This window comes from Microcaecilia unicolor, chromosome 7, assembly GCF_901765095.1.
Source record: "Microcaecilia unicolor chromosome 7, aMicUni1.1, whole genome shotgun sequence".
In the NCBI taxonomy this organism is placed as follows: domain Eukaryota; kingdom Metazoa; phylum Chordata; class Amphibia; order Gymnophiona; family Siphonopidae; genus Microcaecilia; species Microcaecilia unicolor.
In genome coordinates, this window is record NC_044037.1 from 106462844 (window position 1) to 106482759 (window position 19916).

Genomic DNA, 19916 nt, shown 5'->3' on the forward strand with positions numbered 1-19916 from the left:
CCCCTGAGCTTAGCACCCCCAATAATTTTAAAAAGCTGGCTCCTATGTCTCAAGACGTACTGAAACCAGTACCTTCAGCCTCTCAGCAAACAGATTCCAGTCACAAGTGGGGTACACCTTTCGCTGAAATGGTGGCTACAATGCTCAAATCTCACTGTAGGGTGTCCACACCAATCAGTTCTTCGATAAAGCGAAGATACTTACCTGTAGCGGGTATTCTCCGAGGACAGCAGGCTGATTGTTCTCACAATTGGGTCGTCGTCCATGACGGCCCAGGAACCGGAAAGAAATTTTGCCAGCAAAAATAAAGACTTTCGGGAAAGTACCGTCGCGCGAGGACAAACCGCGCATGCGCGAACAACTTCCCGCCCGCCGCACGAGCGTGTCTCCTTAGTTTAATCAAAAAGCATATAAACAAGAAACAACAACAACAACAACAACTCCAAAGGGGAGGAGGGCGGGTTTGTGAGAACAATCAGCCTGCTGTCCTCAGAGAATACCTGCTACAGGTAAGTATCTTCGCTTTCTCCGAGGACAAGCAGGCTGCTTGTTCTCACAATTGGGGTATCCCTAGCATCCAGGCTCACCCAAAAAAATGAACATTGGTCAATTGGGCCTCGCAACGGCGAGGACATAACATAGATTGACCTGAAACCAAAATCAACTGAGAGTGCAGCCTGAAACAGAATCAAAATGGGCCTGGGGGGGGGGGGGGGGGGTGGAGTTGGATTTTTTTATTATTATACTTTATTCAAATTTATGCAATCCAACATAAATAAAGATTCAAGAAAAAAAAGAGTATAAGAAAATCAATCCAACTTGGTAAATTATCCTAACATTATATAGTCCACAATAAGCTGATCCAAGATCTAGGAAATAAATCTATTAAAACAAAGGGAAACAAATTGAACAGAAAGAGGTGGGAAATCGCAGCCGGGCAACGCCTTAATACAGTGCCTATTACAGCATTATTCTTTAGAGGAAATAAATTCTTGTAACTTTCCTGGGTCAAAAAATATATAAGATATAGAATTCAAAGAAACAAAACATTTACAAGGAAACCTCAATTGAAAGGTTCCTCCAATTCGGAGAACTCTTTCTTTTAATAGCAAAAACGCTTTTCTTCTTCTTTGAGTGTCTTTGGAAAAATCTGGAAAAAATCTGTATTTTTGAGCCAAGAAAGGTGGAGTTCATGCGGCAAAAATAAAGTCTCAGTATATTATTATGATCAGTTTGCAGAGCAAATGTAATCAACAGCGTAGTTCTCTCAGTTATAATCTCCATAGAATTTTCTAAAAAGTCAGTTAAATTCATACCAGATTGAGGATTCTCAGGAGAGTCACCCCTTCCTGGACCAGAAATATATTGTACTCTAATAATAGGTGGGGATCCCTCAGAGGGGACCCCTAATACCTCTTTAACATATTTTCTCAACATTTCTAGTGCTGGAATGAGTGGAGATTTAGGAAAATTAAGAAAACGTAAATTATTAATCCTAATCTGGTTTTCAAGAAAATCTATTTTACGTTGCTGGAGGTTAGAGTTTTTCATCAACATTTCCGTTGAGGATTTCACTGCTTTAAGATCTATATCAAAGGTATCCATCTTAGTTGTTTGCTGTTACTTTAAGAGACATAGCTATCTGAGTTTGCTTTACCTCTGCCACATCTCCCGTTAGAATTCGTGAGATCTACTGAAAGTTGGAGTTTAGGCCTTGTATCGCTTCCCAGAGAACTTCTAGGGTAATAGCTGAAGGTCTTATCAATTCTCCAATACCCACAGAGGGCTCGCTCAGATTCCTTTCAGATGGTATACTCATCCGTATCGATGTTCCTTGTGGCGTTGAGGAGGCAGCGGGGTCTCCACACACCCGCGCAGGGGACCGACTTCTGGATTCTGCGCTCTGTTCCCTCGCTGCGTCCTCTCTCCCTCCTGGCCTTGGAGGTACAGCCGTTGGGGTAGGACTCAATGAAACTCCCTCGGCGCTTTGGTCTGTAGAATCACCCGGACCGCCCGAAGCGAGATCACCAGCTCCCAGCATTAACAGTCCCAGTTCTACCAGAGTCATCTGCCGCAACGGAGTAGGTTCCACCCTGCCTATGGAGGTAGGCATTCTGGGTTTTCCTTTTCGCTTCCCCATTACGGGTCAGCGAATCTCTGTGCACAAACTTCAATGGGAGACAGAGAGAGAGCTAAACACACATCCGTTCACCTCGGCGGTGGAGTTGGATTCTAAACCCCGAACAGATTCTGCAGCACCGCCTGCCCAAACTGACTGTCGCATGGGGTATCCTGCTGAAGGCAGTAATGAGATGTGAATGTGTGGACTGATGACCACATTGTAGCTTTGCAAATCTCTTCAATGGAGGCCAACTAAGTGGGCCACTGACGCAGCCATGGCTCTAACATTATGAGCTGTGACATGACCCTGTAGAGTCAGCCCAACTTGGGCATAAGTGAAGGAAATGTAATCTGCTAGCCAATTGGCGATTGTGTGTTTTACGATGGCGACTCCCCTCCTGTTGGGATCGAAAGAAACAAAACAACTGGGCGGACTATCAGAAGGGCTTTGTCCGCTCCATGTAAAAGGCCAGTGCTCTCTTGCAGTCCAAGGTATGTAAACTGCTTTTGCCAGGGCGGGTATGAGGACGGGGAAAAAATGTTGGCAAGACAATTGACTGGTTCAGATGGAACTCCGACATTAACTTTGGCAGAAACGTAGGGTGCGTGCGGAGGGCTACTCTGTTGTGATGGAACTTGATATAAGGTGCATGTACTACCAAGGCCTGAAGCTCACTGACTCTACGAGCTGAAGTAACAGCCACCAAGAAAACGACCTTCCAGGTCAAGTACTTCAGATGGCAGGAATTCAGTGGCTCAAAAGGAGGCTTCATCAGCTGGGTGAGAACGACGTTGAGATCCCATGACACTGGTGGAGGTTTGACATGGGGCTTTTACAAAAGCAAACCTCTCATGAAGCGAACAACTAAAGGCTGTCCAGTGATAGGCTTACCCTCTACACTGGGTGATGAGGGTTGGAAAACATTCCAATCTCCATGGTTCCTCGGAGGACAACTCCAGAAGAAGAGGGAACCAAATCTGACGCGGCCAGAAGGGAGCTATCAGAATCATGGTTCACAGTCTTGCTTGAGTTTCAGCAAAGTCTTCCCAACTAGAGGTATGGGAGGATACGCATATAGAAGGCCTGTTCCCCAATGCAGGAGAAAGGCATCTGACACTAGTCTGTTGTGGGCCTGGAGCCTGGAACAGAACTGAGGGACTTTGTGATTGATCTGAGTGGCAAAAAGATCCACCGAGGGGGTGCCCCACGCTCGGAAGATCTTGCGGACTACGCTCATGTCCAGTGACCACTCGAGAGGTTGCATTATCCTGCTCAGCCTGTTGGCCAGACTGTTGTTTATGCCTGCCAGATAAGTGGCTTGAAGAAACATGCCGTGACTGCTTGCCCAAAGCCACATCTGGACGGCTTCCTGACACAGAGGGCGAGATCCGGTGCCCCCCTGCTTGTTGGTGTAATACATGGCAACCTGATTGTCTGTCTGGATTAAGATCACTTGGTTGGACAGCCGGTCTCTGAAAGCCTTTAGAGCGTTCCAGATCGCACGCAATTCCAGGAGGTTGATCTGCAGACCTTTTCCTTCAAGGACCAAGCTCCTTGAGTGTGAAGCCCATCTACTTGAGCCCCCCACCCCAGGAGGGATGCATCCGTCGTCAGCACTTTTTGTGGCTGAGGAATTTGGAATGGATGTCCCAAGGTCAAATTGGACCGAATCGCCCACCACTGCAAGGAATTCCGAAAGTCGGTGGACAGTTGGATCACATCCTCTAGACTGCCCGTAGCTTGATACCACTGGGAAACTAGGGTCCATTGAGCTGATCTCATGTGTAGACGTGCCATGCGAGTCACGTGAACTGTGGAGGCCATATGCCCCAGAAGCCTCAACATCTGCCGAGCAGTGATCTGTCGAGATGCTCGAACCATAGACACTAGGGACAGAAGATTGTCTGCTCTCACCTTGGGGAAAAAAGCTTGAGCTGTCTTTGTGTTCAACAGTGCCCCACTGAACTCCAATTTTTGAACCGGGGTGAGATGGGACTTGGTATAATTGATCACGAACCCCAGTAGTTCTAGCACTTGACTAGTCATTCGCATGGATTGAAGAGCACCCGCCTCTGATGTGCTCTTCACCAGCCAATCATCAAGATAAGGGAAGACATGCACTCCCAGTCTGCGACCACAGCTAGGCACTTTGTGAATACCCTGGGCGTAGACACTAGACCAAAGGGCAGTACACAGTACTGAAAGTGTTGTGTTTCTAGCCGAAACCGAAGATACTTCCTGTGTGGGTGTAAGCATCCTTTAAGTCCAGAGAGCATAGCATATCGTTTTCCTGAATCATGGGAAACCATCCTGAACTTTTCTCGGACTAGAAATTTGTTCAGGGCCCTTAGGTCTAGGATGGGACGCATCCCCCCCTCCCCCCGTTTTCTTTTGCACAAGGAAGTACCTGGAATAGAATCCCAGCCCTTCTTCCCCTGGTGGAATGGGTTTGATTGCATTGGCCTTTAAGAAGGGCGGAGAGTTCCTCTGTAAGTACCTGCCTGTGCTGGGAGCTGTAAGAATGAGCTCCTGGTGGGCAATTTGGAGGTTTGGATTCCAGATTGAGTGTATATCCCAACCGAACTATTTGAAGAACCCACCAGTCGGAGGTTATGAAAGGCCACCTTTGGTGAAAAAATATCAACCTCCCTCCTACCGGCAAGTTGTCCGGTACGGATACTTTTACAGAGGCTATGCTGAACTGGAACCAGTCAAAAGCCCGTCCTCTGCTTTTGCTGGGGAGCAGAATGGGCCTTTGATGCATGCCGTTGACGAGAACGAGTGCGCTGGGGCTGAGCCTGGGCAGGCTGCCAAGAAGCAGGAGTGTACCTATGCCTAGAGTAGGAATAGGGAGCACTTCTCTTCCCTCCAAAAAACCTCCTAGATGAGGAGGCTGTAGCATAAGGCGCCCGGCGGGAGAGAGAATCCATAGCATCATTATGCTTTTTAATCTGATTAACAAGATCCTCTACTTTTTCTCCAAAAAGATTGTCCCCCGGCAAGGAACATCCGCCATCCGCTGCTGAACCGAATGATCTAGGTCAGAGACACGCAGTCATGACAGTCTGCGCATCACTATACCTTGAGCAGCGATCCTGGATGTCACGTCAAAAGTATCACCCCCTGACCAGGAACTTGCAACATGCCTTCTGCTGCCTGACCACCTGGCGAAAAGGCTCGGCCAACTCGCAGGGAGTGTATCAACCAAGCTGGACAGTTGACTTATTGAGTCCCGCAAGTGTATGTTCGTGAAAAGCTGGTATGACTGGATCTTGGCAGCGAGCATAGCAGCCTGATACGTCTTTCTCCCAAAAGAGTCAAGAGTCCTAGCTTCTCTGCCTGGGGGCGCCGAAGCATAGTCTCTAGTACTCCTAGCTCTCTTGACAGCGGAATCCACCACCATGGATTTCTGGGGCAACTGGAACCTCATCAATCCAGGTTCACCGTGGATCCGATATTGGGACTCAGCTTTATTGGGAACTACCTGGCCAGACAGAGGGGCGGACCAGTTTCTCATAAGGACTTCCTTCAGTACCTTATGGAGAGGGACTGTCACAGCCTCTTTAAGCCGAGAAGAATAATCCAGGACCTCCAGCATGTCAGACCTGGGCTCATCCTCAACCTCCACAGGGAAGGGAATAGCAGTAGCCATTTCCTGGACAAAAGAGGAAAAAGACAGACTCTCTGGTGGGGATAGTCTTCTTTCCAGCGGAGGAGAAGGGTCAGAGGGAATCCCAAAAGACTCATCGGAAGAGAAGTATCTGGGATCTTCCTCTGGTTCACACGAGCGCTCCTGCTCAGTGTCAGTACCTGTGTCAAGGTACTCTGACACTGGACCTGTCTCAACGCCGAGGAACGATGTCTGCTGTGGCGATGTCGAGAAGATGACGCCCGCGACTGCAGCGAAGTTTCCTCCATCGATGTCGAAGGGGAGTTGACCTGGGTGGCAGCCGACGCAGATGCCGCAAGCGGTACCGCAGTCGGAGACCTCACCCCAGGAGAAGGGCCAGGCACTGCTACAGCAGGAGGCACAGAGGGCGCAAGCACCCCCGACACCGAAGCTGATTGTCGCAGTAAGCCTTCCAGAAGTTCTGGAAGTAAGGCCCAGATACGCTCGTCAAGAGTCGCCATCGGAAAAGGCTGCGGGGCCGGAGCAGGCGGTGTCAAAACCCGTGGAGGCTCGGGAGTAGGTACCGGGCTGCCGAGAGACTGATGCATCGACACCTCCTGTACCGAGTGGGAGCGGTCCTCTCGGAGTCGACGCTTCTCGGGTGCCGACTCTCTCGATGCCCCGGAGCTCCCAGTAACGTGTGTCGAAGGAGATCGATGACGATGCTTCTTAGCCTTCGCTCGACACCCGTCATCGAGACTCCTTGGTACCAAAGAGGAGGACGTGGAATCCTCACATCTCCTTGAGGCCAGGTCCAACGAAGGTCGATCCCGGGGGGCCTGCATAATAGGAGGCCTCCAGACAGGTGGAAACCCACTCGACGCCTCACTGCTCCCAGCGCGAGTTGGTCTCTCAGCAGCCATTACCTTGCTCCCCAACGTCGATGCTCCTGTCGATGTCGATGGTCTGGACTGACAAAAAAGAATAAGAAAAGTACGGGAAACTAGTAAAAAAAAAAATATATATATATATACAGGATATAAAAGAAAAAGAAGGCGTACAAGAATCACGAAAGAAGTCTTCGTCCTGGGCCTGACAGACTGGAGCAAAAAACACTGCCGCACCTAACCGCGGAGAAAAAAAGACTAAGGAGACACACTCGTGCGGCGGGCAGGAAGTTGTTCATGCATGCACCGTTCGTCCTGCTCGCGCGATGGTACTTCCCGAAAGTCTTTATTTTTGCTGGCAAAATTTCTTCCCGGTTTCTGGGCTGCCATGGATGACGACCCAAATGTGAGAACAAGCAGCCTGCTTGTCCTCGGAGAATTAATTTTAACAACGGACACATTGCTCATCATCTTCACTTAAAAACTCAAGGTCCTTGGAACATATGAACAAAAGTCTTCACATAAACCTTTAGAACTCAGAGCAGTTTTCAATTCTCGTTGAACTTTCAAGCCTTGGATTCATTCCAATGTCATTCAATAGACAATCAAATGACCATGTTCTATATAAACAAACAAGGGAGCTCAGGAACCCCTTGCACTCTGCCAGGAAACTCTAAGAATATGACGTCAGGCAGTTCAATTAAAGATCACTCTACAAGCTGCTTATCTTCTAGGACACCAAAAGCGCCTAGCAGATTCTCTCAGTCGCAAGTTACATCCTTACGAATGGTCCCTAGATCCAAAACTGTTCGTATGCTTTTGGACCTATGGGGCCTACCTTCCATATATTTATTTGCTTCACAGAGCTATGCAAAGTATGTGCAGTTTTGCTCTCTACATAAGTTCACACAGACTTGCCCCACATGCATTCACTATTCCCTACTTTATACCTTTCCTCCGTTTCCCTTCATACCCAGGAAACTTCACAAGATCCGCAGAGGTGCAAGTCATTGGCTAAGGCAGACTTGGTTTCTGTGTCTTCTAACCATGTCAGTATGTCAAGCAATATCATTGGTTCATAATCCCTCACTACTAACATAAGATCATGGTCAAGTTATGCGCCACAACCCCAAGATTTTGTCCTTGACAGCTTGTAGATTAAGTGGGACTTGATCAAACCTCTCTCCATTTCAGAACCCTTAAAGCAAATAGCCTCAAGAAAACCAGCAGCTTGAAAATCCTCTCTAAATGGCGACATTTCACGTTATGGGTGCAATCTCAAAATGAAGACCCTGTTAACTGCCCTGTCACAACAGTCCTCAAATATGTCTCAAAGTGACATCTGTCCACCTCCATCTGGAGGCCATATCAGCCTATCACTGTCTCCTTTAGGGAAAATGTCTCTCCACTCATCCCATTGTTTCCTGATTCTTAAGACATGTTGGAGCTCATTTTCAAAAGAGAAAAATGTCCAAGAAGTGGCATAAATCTGCATTTGGAAGTTTTTCTCACAAAACCGTCCAAATTGGTATTTTCAAAACCAATTTTTACACGTTTTTCTATGAAGTCCATCAGAAGTGCATTCAAATCACAAGGGGGCATCAGGGGCATGTTAAGGGCAGGATCTGGGCATTCCTAACACTTGGACATTTATCAGCCATAATGGAATAAAACAAAACCGTCCAAGCCTAAAACTAAGACGTTTTGAGTTAGACTTGTTTTTATAACGAATAAGGCACAAAAAGGTGCCCTAAATGACCATTGGAAGGAATCAGGGGTGACCTCTTCTTACTCCCCCAGCGGTCACTAACCTTCTCCCACCCCCAGAAAATGTGATTAAAACATTACTTGCCAGCCTCTAATGTTATACTCAGGTCCATTAGAACAGCATGCAGGTCCCTGGAGTAGTCTAGTGTTGGGTGCAGTGCAGTGCAGTGCACTGCAGACAGGTGGACCCAGGCTCCTACCTCTCCCTACCTGTTACACTTGTGGGGGAAACTGTGAGCCCTCCAAAACTCACCAGAAACACACTGTTCCCACATATAGGTGCCCCCTTCACCTGTAAGGGCTATGGTAGTGGTGTACAGTTGGGGGTAGTGGGTTTTTTTTTTTTTTGGGGGGGGGGGGGCTCAGCAGACAAGATAAGGGAGCAATGGTGAGATGTGTACCTGAGTGCATTTTATGAAGTCCACTGCAGTGCCCTCTAGGGTTCCCTACTGCTTTCTTGGGATGTCTAGGGGACCAGTCTACTAGAAATGCTGGCTCCTCCTACATCCCAATGGCTTGATTTTGTGCGTTTTGCACTTGGACGTTGAGCGAATGTGACTCAATAAAATGATGATGCTGTATGTGGTCTAGAAAGTTTATTGGTCAACAATAACAACTCTATGGTAACACTTTTGAGTCATTGTGTTGACCATAGAGTTGTTATTGTTGACCAATAAACCTTCTAGACAACATACAGCATCATCATTTTATTGAGCCACCTTCACTGTTTCCTTTGTGGTACTTTTTCTTCGGGGTTTTAAGATTTTCCCTAAAACTGTTTATAAGAAAGTTCTGCTCTTAAAGGGCAAGTCACTTAACCCTTCATTGCCTCAGGTACATACTTAGATTGTGAGCCCTCCTGGGACAGAGAAATATCTAGTGTACCTGAATGTAACTCACCTTGAGCTACTGTTGAAAAAGGTTTGAGCAAAACCTAAATAAACAAACAAACAAACAACCAATACATTCCATAGGGAAAGCACTGTGAAGACAAAAAACATCGTTTTGTTGATTCCAGTCTGGCTCAGGATACTCCCAGAATTGCAAGATGATAGTCATGCAAGTTGCAAAGGGCTTATGAAGGGTGGATAGGGTAATTGGAGAGGACAGGTTGGAAGGTGAACTTGTTTAAAGGGCTTTATTCGTTACTTTATACCACTGGGCCTGCAAGCTAATGTTTGAGGGGAAAACTCCCTAAGTAGTTAGGGAGTTTTCCCCTCAAAAATTAGCTAGTTACCATTTTAAAATTCCAGCTAGCACTCACATTGCAGTACAAGGTACATTAAGAACAGCCATACTGGGTCAGAACAATGGTCCATCTAGCCCAGTATCCTGCTTCTAGCAGTGGCCAATCCAGGTCAGAAGTACCTGGCAGAAACACAATTAATAGCACCATTCCACGATACTAATCCCAGGACAAGCAATGGCTTCCTCCATGTCCATCTTATTAACAGGATATGGATTTTTCCTCCAGGAACTTGTCCAAACCTTTTTAAAATACAGATACACTAACCGCTGTCACCACATCCTCCAGCAATGAGTTCCAGAGCTTAACTATTCTTTGAGTGAAAAAATATTTGTTTTAAAAGTATTCCCATGCACTTTCATTGAGTGTCCCCTGGTCCTTGTACATTTTGAACGAGAGAAAAACTGATTCACCTCCACTCATTCCACTCCACTGAGGATTTTGCAGACCTCAATCATATCCCCCCCCCCCCCCCCCCAGCTGTCTTTTTTCCAAGCTGAAGAGCCCTAACCTCTTTAGCCTTTCCTTATAGGGGAGCAGTTCCATCCCCTCTTATCATTTTGGTCGCTCTTCTTTGAGCCTTTTCTAATTCCTATATCTTTTTTGATATATGGTGACCAGGATTGAACACAATACTCAAGGTGAAGACTCACTGTGGAGCAATACAGAGGCATTATAATATTTTTGGTCTTATTTTATTATTCCTCTACTAATAATTCCTAGCATCCTGTTTTCTTTTTTGGCCACTGCCGCACACTGGGCAGAAGATTTCAGCGTATTGTCTACAATGCCACTAAGGTCTTTTTCTTGAGTGCTAACTTCTAAAGCGGACCCTAGCATCAGATAACTATGATTCAGTTCATTCTTCCCAATGTGCATCACTTTGCATTTGTTTACATTAAATTTCATCTGCCATTTGGATGCCCAGTCTTCCAGTTTCCTAAGTTCTTTCTGCAATTCTTCACAATCCGCATGCGTTTTGACAACTTTGAATAGTTTCATGTCATCTGCAATTTTAATCACCTCATTCTGATTTCCAGATCATTTATAAATATGTTAAATAGCACCAGTCCCTGCGGCACTCCACTATTCACCCTCTTCCATCGAGAAAAATGGTCATTTAACCCTACCTTCGGTCCAATAACCAATTCCTAATCCACAACAGAACATTGCCTCCTATCCCATGACTCTTTAATTTTCTCAGGAGTCTCTCAAGAGGAACTTTGTCAAAAGCTTTCTGAAAATCTAAATACACTACATCAACCGGCTCACCTTTATCCACATGTGTATTCATGCCTTCAAAGAAATGAAACAAATTGGTGAGGCAAGACCTCCCATGGCTGAATCCATGCCGACTTTGTCCCATTAAACCATGTTTGTTGATGTGTTCTGTAATTTTTATCTTTATAATAGCTTCCACTATGTTGCCCGGCACTGAAGTCAGGCTTACTGGTCTGTAATTACTTGGATCACCCTTGGAACCTTTTTTTAAAAATCAGCATCACATTGGCCACCCTCCAGTTCTCAGGACTTTAACAACAGGTTACAGATCACTAGCAGATCATTAATTTCATGTTTGAGTTCTATCAATACCCTGGGATGTATACCATCCGGTCTGGGTGATTTATCACTTTTTAACTTGTCAATTTGGCCCAGTATATCTTCCACGTTCACAGAGATTTCTTTCAGTTCCTCTGCATCATCACCCCTGAAAACCATTTCCAATACAGGTAGGTCTCTTACATCTTTTTCCATAAAGATTGAAGCAAAGAATTAATTCAATCTTTCCGTGATAGCCTTGTCCTCCCTGTGCGCTCCTTTTACTCCTTCCTGATCTATCGATTCCCTCACAGGCTTCCTGCTTTTGATGTACATGAAAAAAGTGTTACTATGAGTTTTCATCTCCTTGGCAAGTTTTTCTTCATATTCTTTTTTAGCCTTCTTTATCAGTGCTTTGCATCTGGCTTGATAGTGTGGCTTGATAGTGCTTATGCTGTTTCTTATTTTCTTCATTCAGATCCTTTTTCCATTTTTTGAAGGATATTCTTGTGGCTCTAATAGCCTCTTTCACCTCACCTTTTAACCAAGATGTCATTTGCTCTTTTTTCCACTTTTGTTAATACATAGAGTACATCTCCATGATGGTATTTTTTTAAAAAATTTGTATGAAGTTTTTATTGGTCAAATAAAAGATACCAATACAATAACTCTGTGAGCAACAATAACATTTCACTGTTACTTATTGTATGCCAACAATCAAACTTGTCCAATAGTTCCTCATTCAACAGTTTCACCTACTAAATATTAACTCTTTAGAACTTCAAAATTTATATAGTTCTTCTCCCGTATACTTTTATCTCCCTCCCCCTCCCCCCATACCCCATTCCCTGTCCCCTGGGACACCACTTGCCACTTCCACCTTCCACGATGGTATTTTTAAACAATGCCCATGCTTGATTCAGAGTCCTAACCTTTGCAGTCGAACCTTTCAGTTTCTTTTTAACCATTTTCCTAATTTTGTCATAGTCAGCCTTTCAAAAATTAAAAGCTGCTACAGTAGATTTCCTGAGTGACTTCACTCCTGAAATCAGCTCAAATTCGATCATGTTATGATTACTGTTTCCCAGCAGATCCAATGCCGTTACCTCTCATACTATGCCCCACATTCCACTAAAGATTAGATCCAAAATAATTCCCCCTCTCGTCGGTTCCAACAATAAAGGAATCTGTTGAACTCAATATCAAAAACCAAAACCAGTTCTACATAATATATATTCTATATCCCATGGAATGTCTTAGCTAATATTCTATTCAAAAACGTAGTGGAGGAAAAAGACTTCAGTAGAAACTAGAGATAACCCTGTTTGAAAGACAGACCTTCATATACACAGGGGACTCTTCATAATCATCAGTCATAAAAAATCTCCAGTTTGTATATTGTATTTTACACAAAGACAATAACCTTTCATGGATACAGAATAAGCTGGTGCAACAGCTACAATATCATTGCCAACAGTTATAGGCTTAGTACTTATCTTGGATGTCTATCTCTATTATGCTGCCATGCAGTTAAATTTCACTCTTGCCTCTAGATATTCAACGTCCTAAATCCCAACAGAGGTTCCCTGTTTCACCTTAAATAGGCTTCTTCAGGGGAAAAAAAACTTTTAACACATAATCCATCCAAAGATTGCCAAAAAAACTTGCAATTTACTTTGACTCTTCTCAGCTACCGGCGCTCACAAAATGGCCATTTTCTGTTATTTACAAAATCAAGTACACAACAGTATTGTGTTATTAAGGAGGACTAATTTTTTAAAAAGTGAAAATAAAACAATATATTAAAAAATGTTTTTTTGAATGAAATAAAGAATAAATAAATCATATAAAGAAATCACGAGGTTTTTTAGACCCATGATGAATACCACAACCCCAGTGAAAGACTCCAAAGTTGTAGTAGGTGTCGGTGTGTTCAGGTCTTTTCCTTGATTTTTAAAATTACATATCTTTGTATTACTACTGGACTCTTCTTTTGGTTCATGATTATATATATTGGAATTTTAGAGCCTCAGTTGTTTTCACTATTTTTGTGTACAGCATAATAGAGATAGACATCCAAGATAAGTACTAAGCCTATAACTGTTAGCAATGATATTGTAGCTGTTGCTCCAGCTTATTCTGTATCCATGAAAGGTTATTGTCTTTGTGAAGAGTCCCCTGTGTATATGAAGGTCTGTCTTTCAAACAGGGTTATCTCTGGTTTCTACTGAAGTCTTTTTTTTCTCCACTATGTTTTTGAATAGAATATTAGATAAGACAGTCCATGGGATACAGAATATATATTATGTAGAACTGGTTTTGGTTTTTGATATTGAGTTCTACAGATTCCTTTATTGTTGGTAATTGAAATCACCCATTATTATAATGTTGCCCAATTTGCCAGCTTTCATAATTTCTATAAACATGTTTTCATCTGTCTGTACATTCTGTCCCAGCAGATAGTACAGACCTACCAGTATATTCCTTCCTTTCACACCTGGAATTTCTATCCATAAAGATTCCACCCTGCTATCCGTTTCATGTAGAATGTTTATTTTGTTTGACTCGATTCCCTCTTTAACATATAGCGCAACCACCCATCCAATTCGATCCACTCTATCATTGTGATATTTTTTGTACTCTGCTAACACAGTGTCCCATTGATTGTCCTCCATCCATCAGGTCTCTGAAATGCTAATTATATCTATCTCTTCATTTACTGCTATATACTCCAATTCTCCTATCTTATTTTAAAGGCTTCTAGAATTTGTATATAGACACTTCAAACAGTCTTTTTTCCTTGCATCTACAGGCTGCTTTGAAGTTAATGGGGATCACTTGCATCCTTTACTCTGTTCTCCCATTGAACACTCCTGGTTTTCTTTCACCATTATTGAAACCTATTGGGATTCCCTAAACATCCTGTTTCAGTAGTATCCTTCAAGGATACTCCACACTGAACAATGCACTCCTGGGCGACTGTCGGCCTTCCCCTCCCTCCCCAATTTTAGTTTAAATGCTGCTCTTTCCTTGTCATCAATACCAGAGCAGTTCAGACCAATGGAGTTATGTCCATCCACCAGCGGAAGGAGACAGAGAAAATAGTTCCAAGTACTTTGCCCCTTAAGGGTATTGTGCAGCCTGGAATGCTTAGTATTTAGTCTCCCAGCGGATGGTGGACGGATGTGCAGCTCTTCTTGGTGACTGCTGGCTAGCTTCCGTCCCAGCTCTGCTGGCTGACGGTTGAGCAGGGATGTGCTGTTACCTGATTGTGGGTTCTCTTAAGGTGGCACCCAGTGTTTCTGGGTCCCTCATCTGCCAGCTAGGGGATACCAAGCTGTACTGGGCCCCCCCCCCCCCCCCCCGAAACTTTGAGGCTTGGTGGGCTTGGTTGTGGCATGCTGCAAACTTCTCATTCTTTATTCTGGGCAAGTATGATTGCTGTCTTCAAGAACAACAACAAAAAAAAGCCAGTTGGGTTCTCTGTGTTTCTAAGGTAAGCATTTCTTTATTTTATTTTTTGGAGCCTCTTGAAAAAAAAGAAAGAAAAAAAAACTGAACGGCCGATGCTCTTTTATATGTCTGCTCAACTCCAGTCTGTTTTGCCTTGCCAAGTGCTAGCTGCGGGTCCTGGGTCAGTCAGGGTTCCAGAGGTTCTTTTGGCGGGCTTTTCTTTTCTTCGGTCAAAGACCTCTTCTGCTGGTTTGCAGCTGCAGGTACTTACTTCTTTTTACTGCCATGCATGGTGGCAGTCTCTTGCTGGTTACCTGACTTTTTCTATCCACTCTTCTTCCCGCACACGCTTGAGGGTTTCCGCAGATGCAATTGCGCTTGCGATGGGTGCCTCGTTGGAAGGAGCTGCTGAGCCCGGTTTGGGTGCCGGTTGAGCCTTGCTACTATCCTTTTTAATGTTCTTTGGCTGTTAAGTTTCTACCTCTAGAAAAAGTTTAAGTTTAAAACTACAGGAAAAGGGTTGTTTACTATGGAAACTAGTTAATAATGCTAAAGTACCCTATATTCTGCATCTGCACTGAATCATAAAACTTTTGATTACTGCCCCACCCCCCAAAAAAAGAAGTACTATTTACTACATCAATACCTCACTTTCCTTTGGCCTTGGTTCTTACTTCCTTACTCTGCCAAAAGTCTTACCTATCTCAGAGCACAGACGCTTCTTCTTCTGAGAGCTCTTAACCACACTCTTTTGCCTATCCTGGAAATCTGAGTCAAAAGACTTGTTCTCCTTCATTGCTGTTGAGATGGGGAGGGGCTGGAGACAGGAAGAAGCCACCTTTCTGGAGTGCACCAAGGTAGCCAGGGGTTCATCATCTGAATCTTCCACCTGTAGGGGGAAACAGAAAAGGGTAGAAATCTTTATTAGAAAGCTATTATGTAATGGGAACCTTCACAAGGTGCATCTCTGAGAATCTAGATGCTTTCCATTTTCCATAGTTTATCTTCTTCCAGATAAACAGTACAGGTTGAACATCTCTAGAAATTCAGTGATTTCTACAGCTAAGATGAAGACTACATTCCACAGCTAGTAATTGTGACAGTGGGAACATCAGTAGTGTTAAGGGTCAATGGAACAGAGAATTAAAACAAAACAGATAACAGAATGCCAAATAGATACATTCATGATGTATTGTTAGCCACATTGCGCCTGCAAAGAGGTGGGAAATGTGGGATACAAATGCAATAAATAAATAAGATACACTTTCACTTCTAGGAAGCAAAAGATCCATTGACCACATATCTACACCATAAAGAGGTTTAGAAAACCAGAATGACTAGGAAGTCACAGTTATAAAAAGCACAAAGAATGTGGAAAAATGTTAGTTAACGAGATCAAAAAGAGCAAACTATGTAAACAGACAGAATGGTGAGAGGTGGTTCTAAATGCAAGTGAACTGCACTGTCTGAATTGTATCAGATTACAGAATGCAGTACTGTTCTTCGTGCTATGAATCCAAAGCAACAAATATTTAAACAGTGCTTCCAAAACTGTGGCTTGCACCCTGTTTGGGGTTGCAATCTGGACAGGTACTACACAGGCGTATTATCATAATGTGCCTCTGTGGGGTCACAGGTTTTGCTGTGGCTGTGGTCATGGGGTTGTGGCTAGAAAATGTTTGAGCAGCATTGATTTAAAATGTTGCATATATATAGCGCCAAATTTTAAAGATGAAGCAGCATTTTTCCTAAAATCCTGCCAAATCACTCTGCTTGTATAGTTTTGAAATTGCTGTTTAATTAAAACATATCCAGGTTTTCCATACAATAAAAGTTTCAATGTCTAAAGTAGTAGCTAAAGTAGTAGCACCAGTCAGTTCAGCTTCAACTCTGGGTACCCTCCATTTGCATGTTTTGTTTTTAATTTTTATACCTCTATACTGCATCAATATTTATATCTATAATTTGTTTTCAATATTCAATTATCTTAAGAAAAAGAACAACTCTGTAGTGGACAGTATGGTGGTCATTTTGAAAGTGCTCAAACAAACATGAACTGTTCCATAAAAAATAGTCTAACTAGAATACCAAAGTAATGGAAACCTTAAAGCATCAAAAAAAGGATAATAAATCTAGTGACACTAAATACTTTCTTCACAGCAAACTTTTCTTGTTGTAAAAAAACTATTTTTTCACTTTTATAACGGAGGGAAAAAAAAGCCTCAGCAGTCAAAGGTAATCGCCAGTGGCTGGGCACTGTTGGCCCACTTTTGTTTTAAAGTCCAGGCACCAAATGACTCGGACCAATCATTGGCTAAAAAACCTCCAAATTATTCAATTTTAATGCAATTCTTCATTATATGTGCAATCCGTTCTCCCAAAAGTTAGAGATATCATCAGTCTCACAAAGCCAATGATAATCTTCCTTGTGCCACAATTGATTGGAAAATTAACTGTTTCAGTATTCAGTCATTCCACTGTTTGCCACACAGCATGTATTAAAGAAGCACTTACGCTTCAGTTCCTTGCGATCCCAAGGCTGTTCACTAAGAATTCAATTCCTGACAATTGTGCTGGATTTACATTTTGAAAGTACATAGACTTACAAAGTTACACAGGTTACTATATAACTTTGTAAGTCTATGTGCTTTGAAAATAAGTCTTTGTTTCTCACATCTACATATCTCATCTGCATTGGATCACACATGGCTAAGCATTTAGGCTCTTAAGGAGTTTCCCTGGGAAGACTGACAGGGGAACAGGTTTGTACATACGTTTATTTTACCTTTCTGTGCTGCCTTCTGAACAGTACCAAAGTGGTTTTAGAAATAAAACCACGTTACAGAGAATTACAAATAAGACTAAATCAATAAAAGAAGAAAACAGTAAGTTAGGAAAATACAGCCGGGAAAATGCAGTACTGCTTTCCAGGGGCCCAACTCACCAACTCTCATTGGTCAGAAAAAGCCAGTGAAAATTGGTAAATGTACACCTAAAGGCCACCAGTGGGAGGGTTTTCTTTCCTAGAAGGTTCTACATAAATCTTGCTGTTAGATGTGACTGTCCAGGGAGGGGAAGTAGTTGCATTACCTGTAACAGGTGCTCTCCATGGACAGTGAATTCAACAGCCACACAAGTGGTTGATGTCTCTAGAAGACAGAAGTTGTATCATCTCTCTCAGAGTTCAGAAAACTTTGGCATAGTTCCGTGTTCCTAACAGTATCATTTCTCCTCAGTCAGTTACTTATTTAAACAGATTTATAATCCGCCCATCCAAACATCTAAGTGGAGTACAATAAAAACATACATAAAATCATTATCACAAACAATAACACACATCCCCCCCAATACCCTGACATCCCAATCAAACTCCTAATTCTTCAAGAAAAAGCCTTACAGAACAACAAGGCCTTCAACTGTTTTTTTAAACACAGATAGTGAAGGTGATTGGCGTAAGGCAGGGGGAAGAGCATTCTACAGTCTAGGCTTGCAACAAGGAAAACATGCAAACAAATTTCCTCAAGTCGAACCTGATGAAATATAGGAACAACCAACAGACCCTGTCCCTGGAATTTTAAAGCACACCCAGGACAATACTCCTGCAAACCCTGTGCCAAAGTCAGGGGAGCATAATTGTGCAGCACCTTAAAAACCAACATAAAAATCTTAAATTCAATGCGCCGCATGACATGCAACCAATACAAACCCTGCAACTGAAGCGTAATGTGTTCCACCTTACTGACACCTATAAGCAACTGGGCTGCAGAGTTCTGTGCAACCTGTAACACCCGCAAAGTTGTATGTGGAAGACCACAAAAAAATGGGCATTACAGTAATGAAAATGTAGCACATAACTCTAAAGCATGGTACGGAAATTCTGACAAGAAAGAAAAATTCCTGAGCCTAGATACCAGCCGCAATGTAAACACAGCCTTAACCACCAGAGCCACCTGCTGTCGAAAAGTCACAAGTAGTATCCAAAGTCACACCCAAACTGCGAATAGAGGGCACAACAGGAACAAAAAAATGAATCAAAGTAAAACTGCCCACCAGACTGAGTCAAATACAAAACCTGAATCTTGGCCACATTTAAAGCCAACCCATTAGCTCCTATCCACACCTGTATTGTCTTAAAATATGCCTCCACCAATTTTATGTAAACAATAGTAGGAGGATCACCATAAAGTACTCCAAGGTATAAGGTCACCAAACATATAAAGAGAAATCCAATAAAATGTATATGGAAATATGATGTTTAATTTTGATAAAATATTTCTAAAAACGCCCGACCGCACTTTCAGTTTTCGGCGGCTTTAACTGGGGGCGTGGTGTTCATCACTGGTCATAAAAACCTTGCTTGGAACAATTATTTTAACTTTTAGTTTATTTCCAAAAAGATTTTAGCAATTTTACTCTTTTTTACAAAACATTTTTTAAAATATATTGACAGTATCAATGCTAACTTCAAATTTTATTTGGTTCATAAAAACCTTCATTAATTCTCATGAAGTGCTATAGAGCAGCTTTGCATAGATAAAGTAAAGTCGAGCACTTATCTGTTGCCCGACAATGGCTCCATCCGTTTCGCCTGTAGGCTTTGTTAAGGGCTGTGCTTCAACAGAGAAAGCATTGAGAAAATTTTTTTCCTCTCTCTTGCTGCACCAAGCCATGATCAAAACAAGAGAGAGGAAAAAAAAAGCCTGAAACTGATAACTGACCCTCATATCAGCCAACATCTTACATAAAGTTCAACTTGGGATGGTGGGAGTATGGGCTGTTGGATCATGCTGTACGTGGAGAACACCTATTACAAGTATGCAACTACACTTTTTTCGTGGACAATGCAGGCCACACAAGTGAAATCTCCCAGGCTGAGGGTTACAAACATAGTACTAAGTATTCTAGGCCATACATTACAATCTATATAGCGCTGTGGTTCACAAACCTGGTCCTGGAGGCACCCCAGCTGGTCAGATAGTCAGGATATCCACAATAAATATTCATGAGAGAGATTTGCATGCACTGCCTCTACTGTATGAAAATCTTTCTCATGAATATTCATTGTGAATATCCTGAAAACCTGACTGGCTGGGGTGCACGTGGTAGAGGAAAAACAAAGACAACACAAATCAGGCTGATTTGACATGGAAATTCAACACACTTTAGGTAAGAATTTTGAAGGTGTTTATACAACCTCCTTGTCTTTGTAAATTGAGTGTATGGTTAGTAACACAATAATGATTTGAATTTTGCTGACTCTCTATGCCGATGTGATTGCCACTAGGAATAGAA

General features: G+C 43.0%; 1 protein-coding gene across 4 annotated transcripts in view; it reads right to left on the bottom strand.

Annotated features, from left to right (window-relative positions):
- HIRIP3 (HIRA interacting protein 3) overlaps positions 1-19916 on the bottom strand; it is a 156311-nt gene that overhangs the window by 41270 nt on the left and 95125 nt on the right. For 3 of the 4 annotated variants that reach the window (XM_030208720.1, XM_030208719.1, XM_030208716.1), the window contains one exon: positions 15324-15513. In XM_030208720.1, the coding sequence (XP_030064580.1) occupies positions 15324-15420 (97 nt within the window). In that variant the 5' untranslated portion in view covers positions 15421-15513. The remainder of the gene's footprint in view (positions 1-15323; positions 15514-19916) is intronic. The other variant, XM_030208717.1, reaches the window with a different exon arrangement.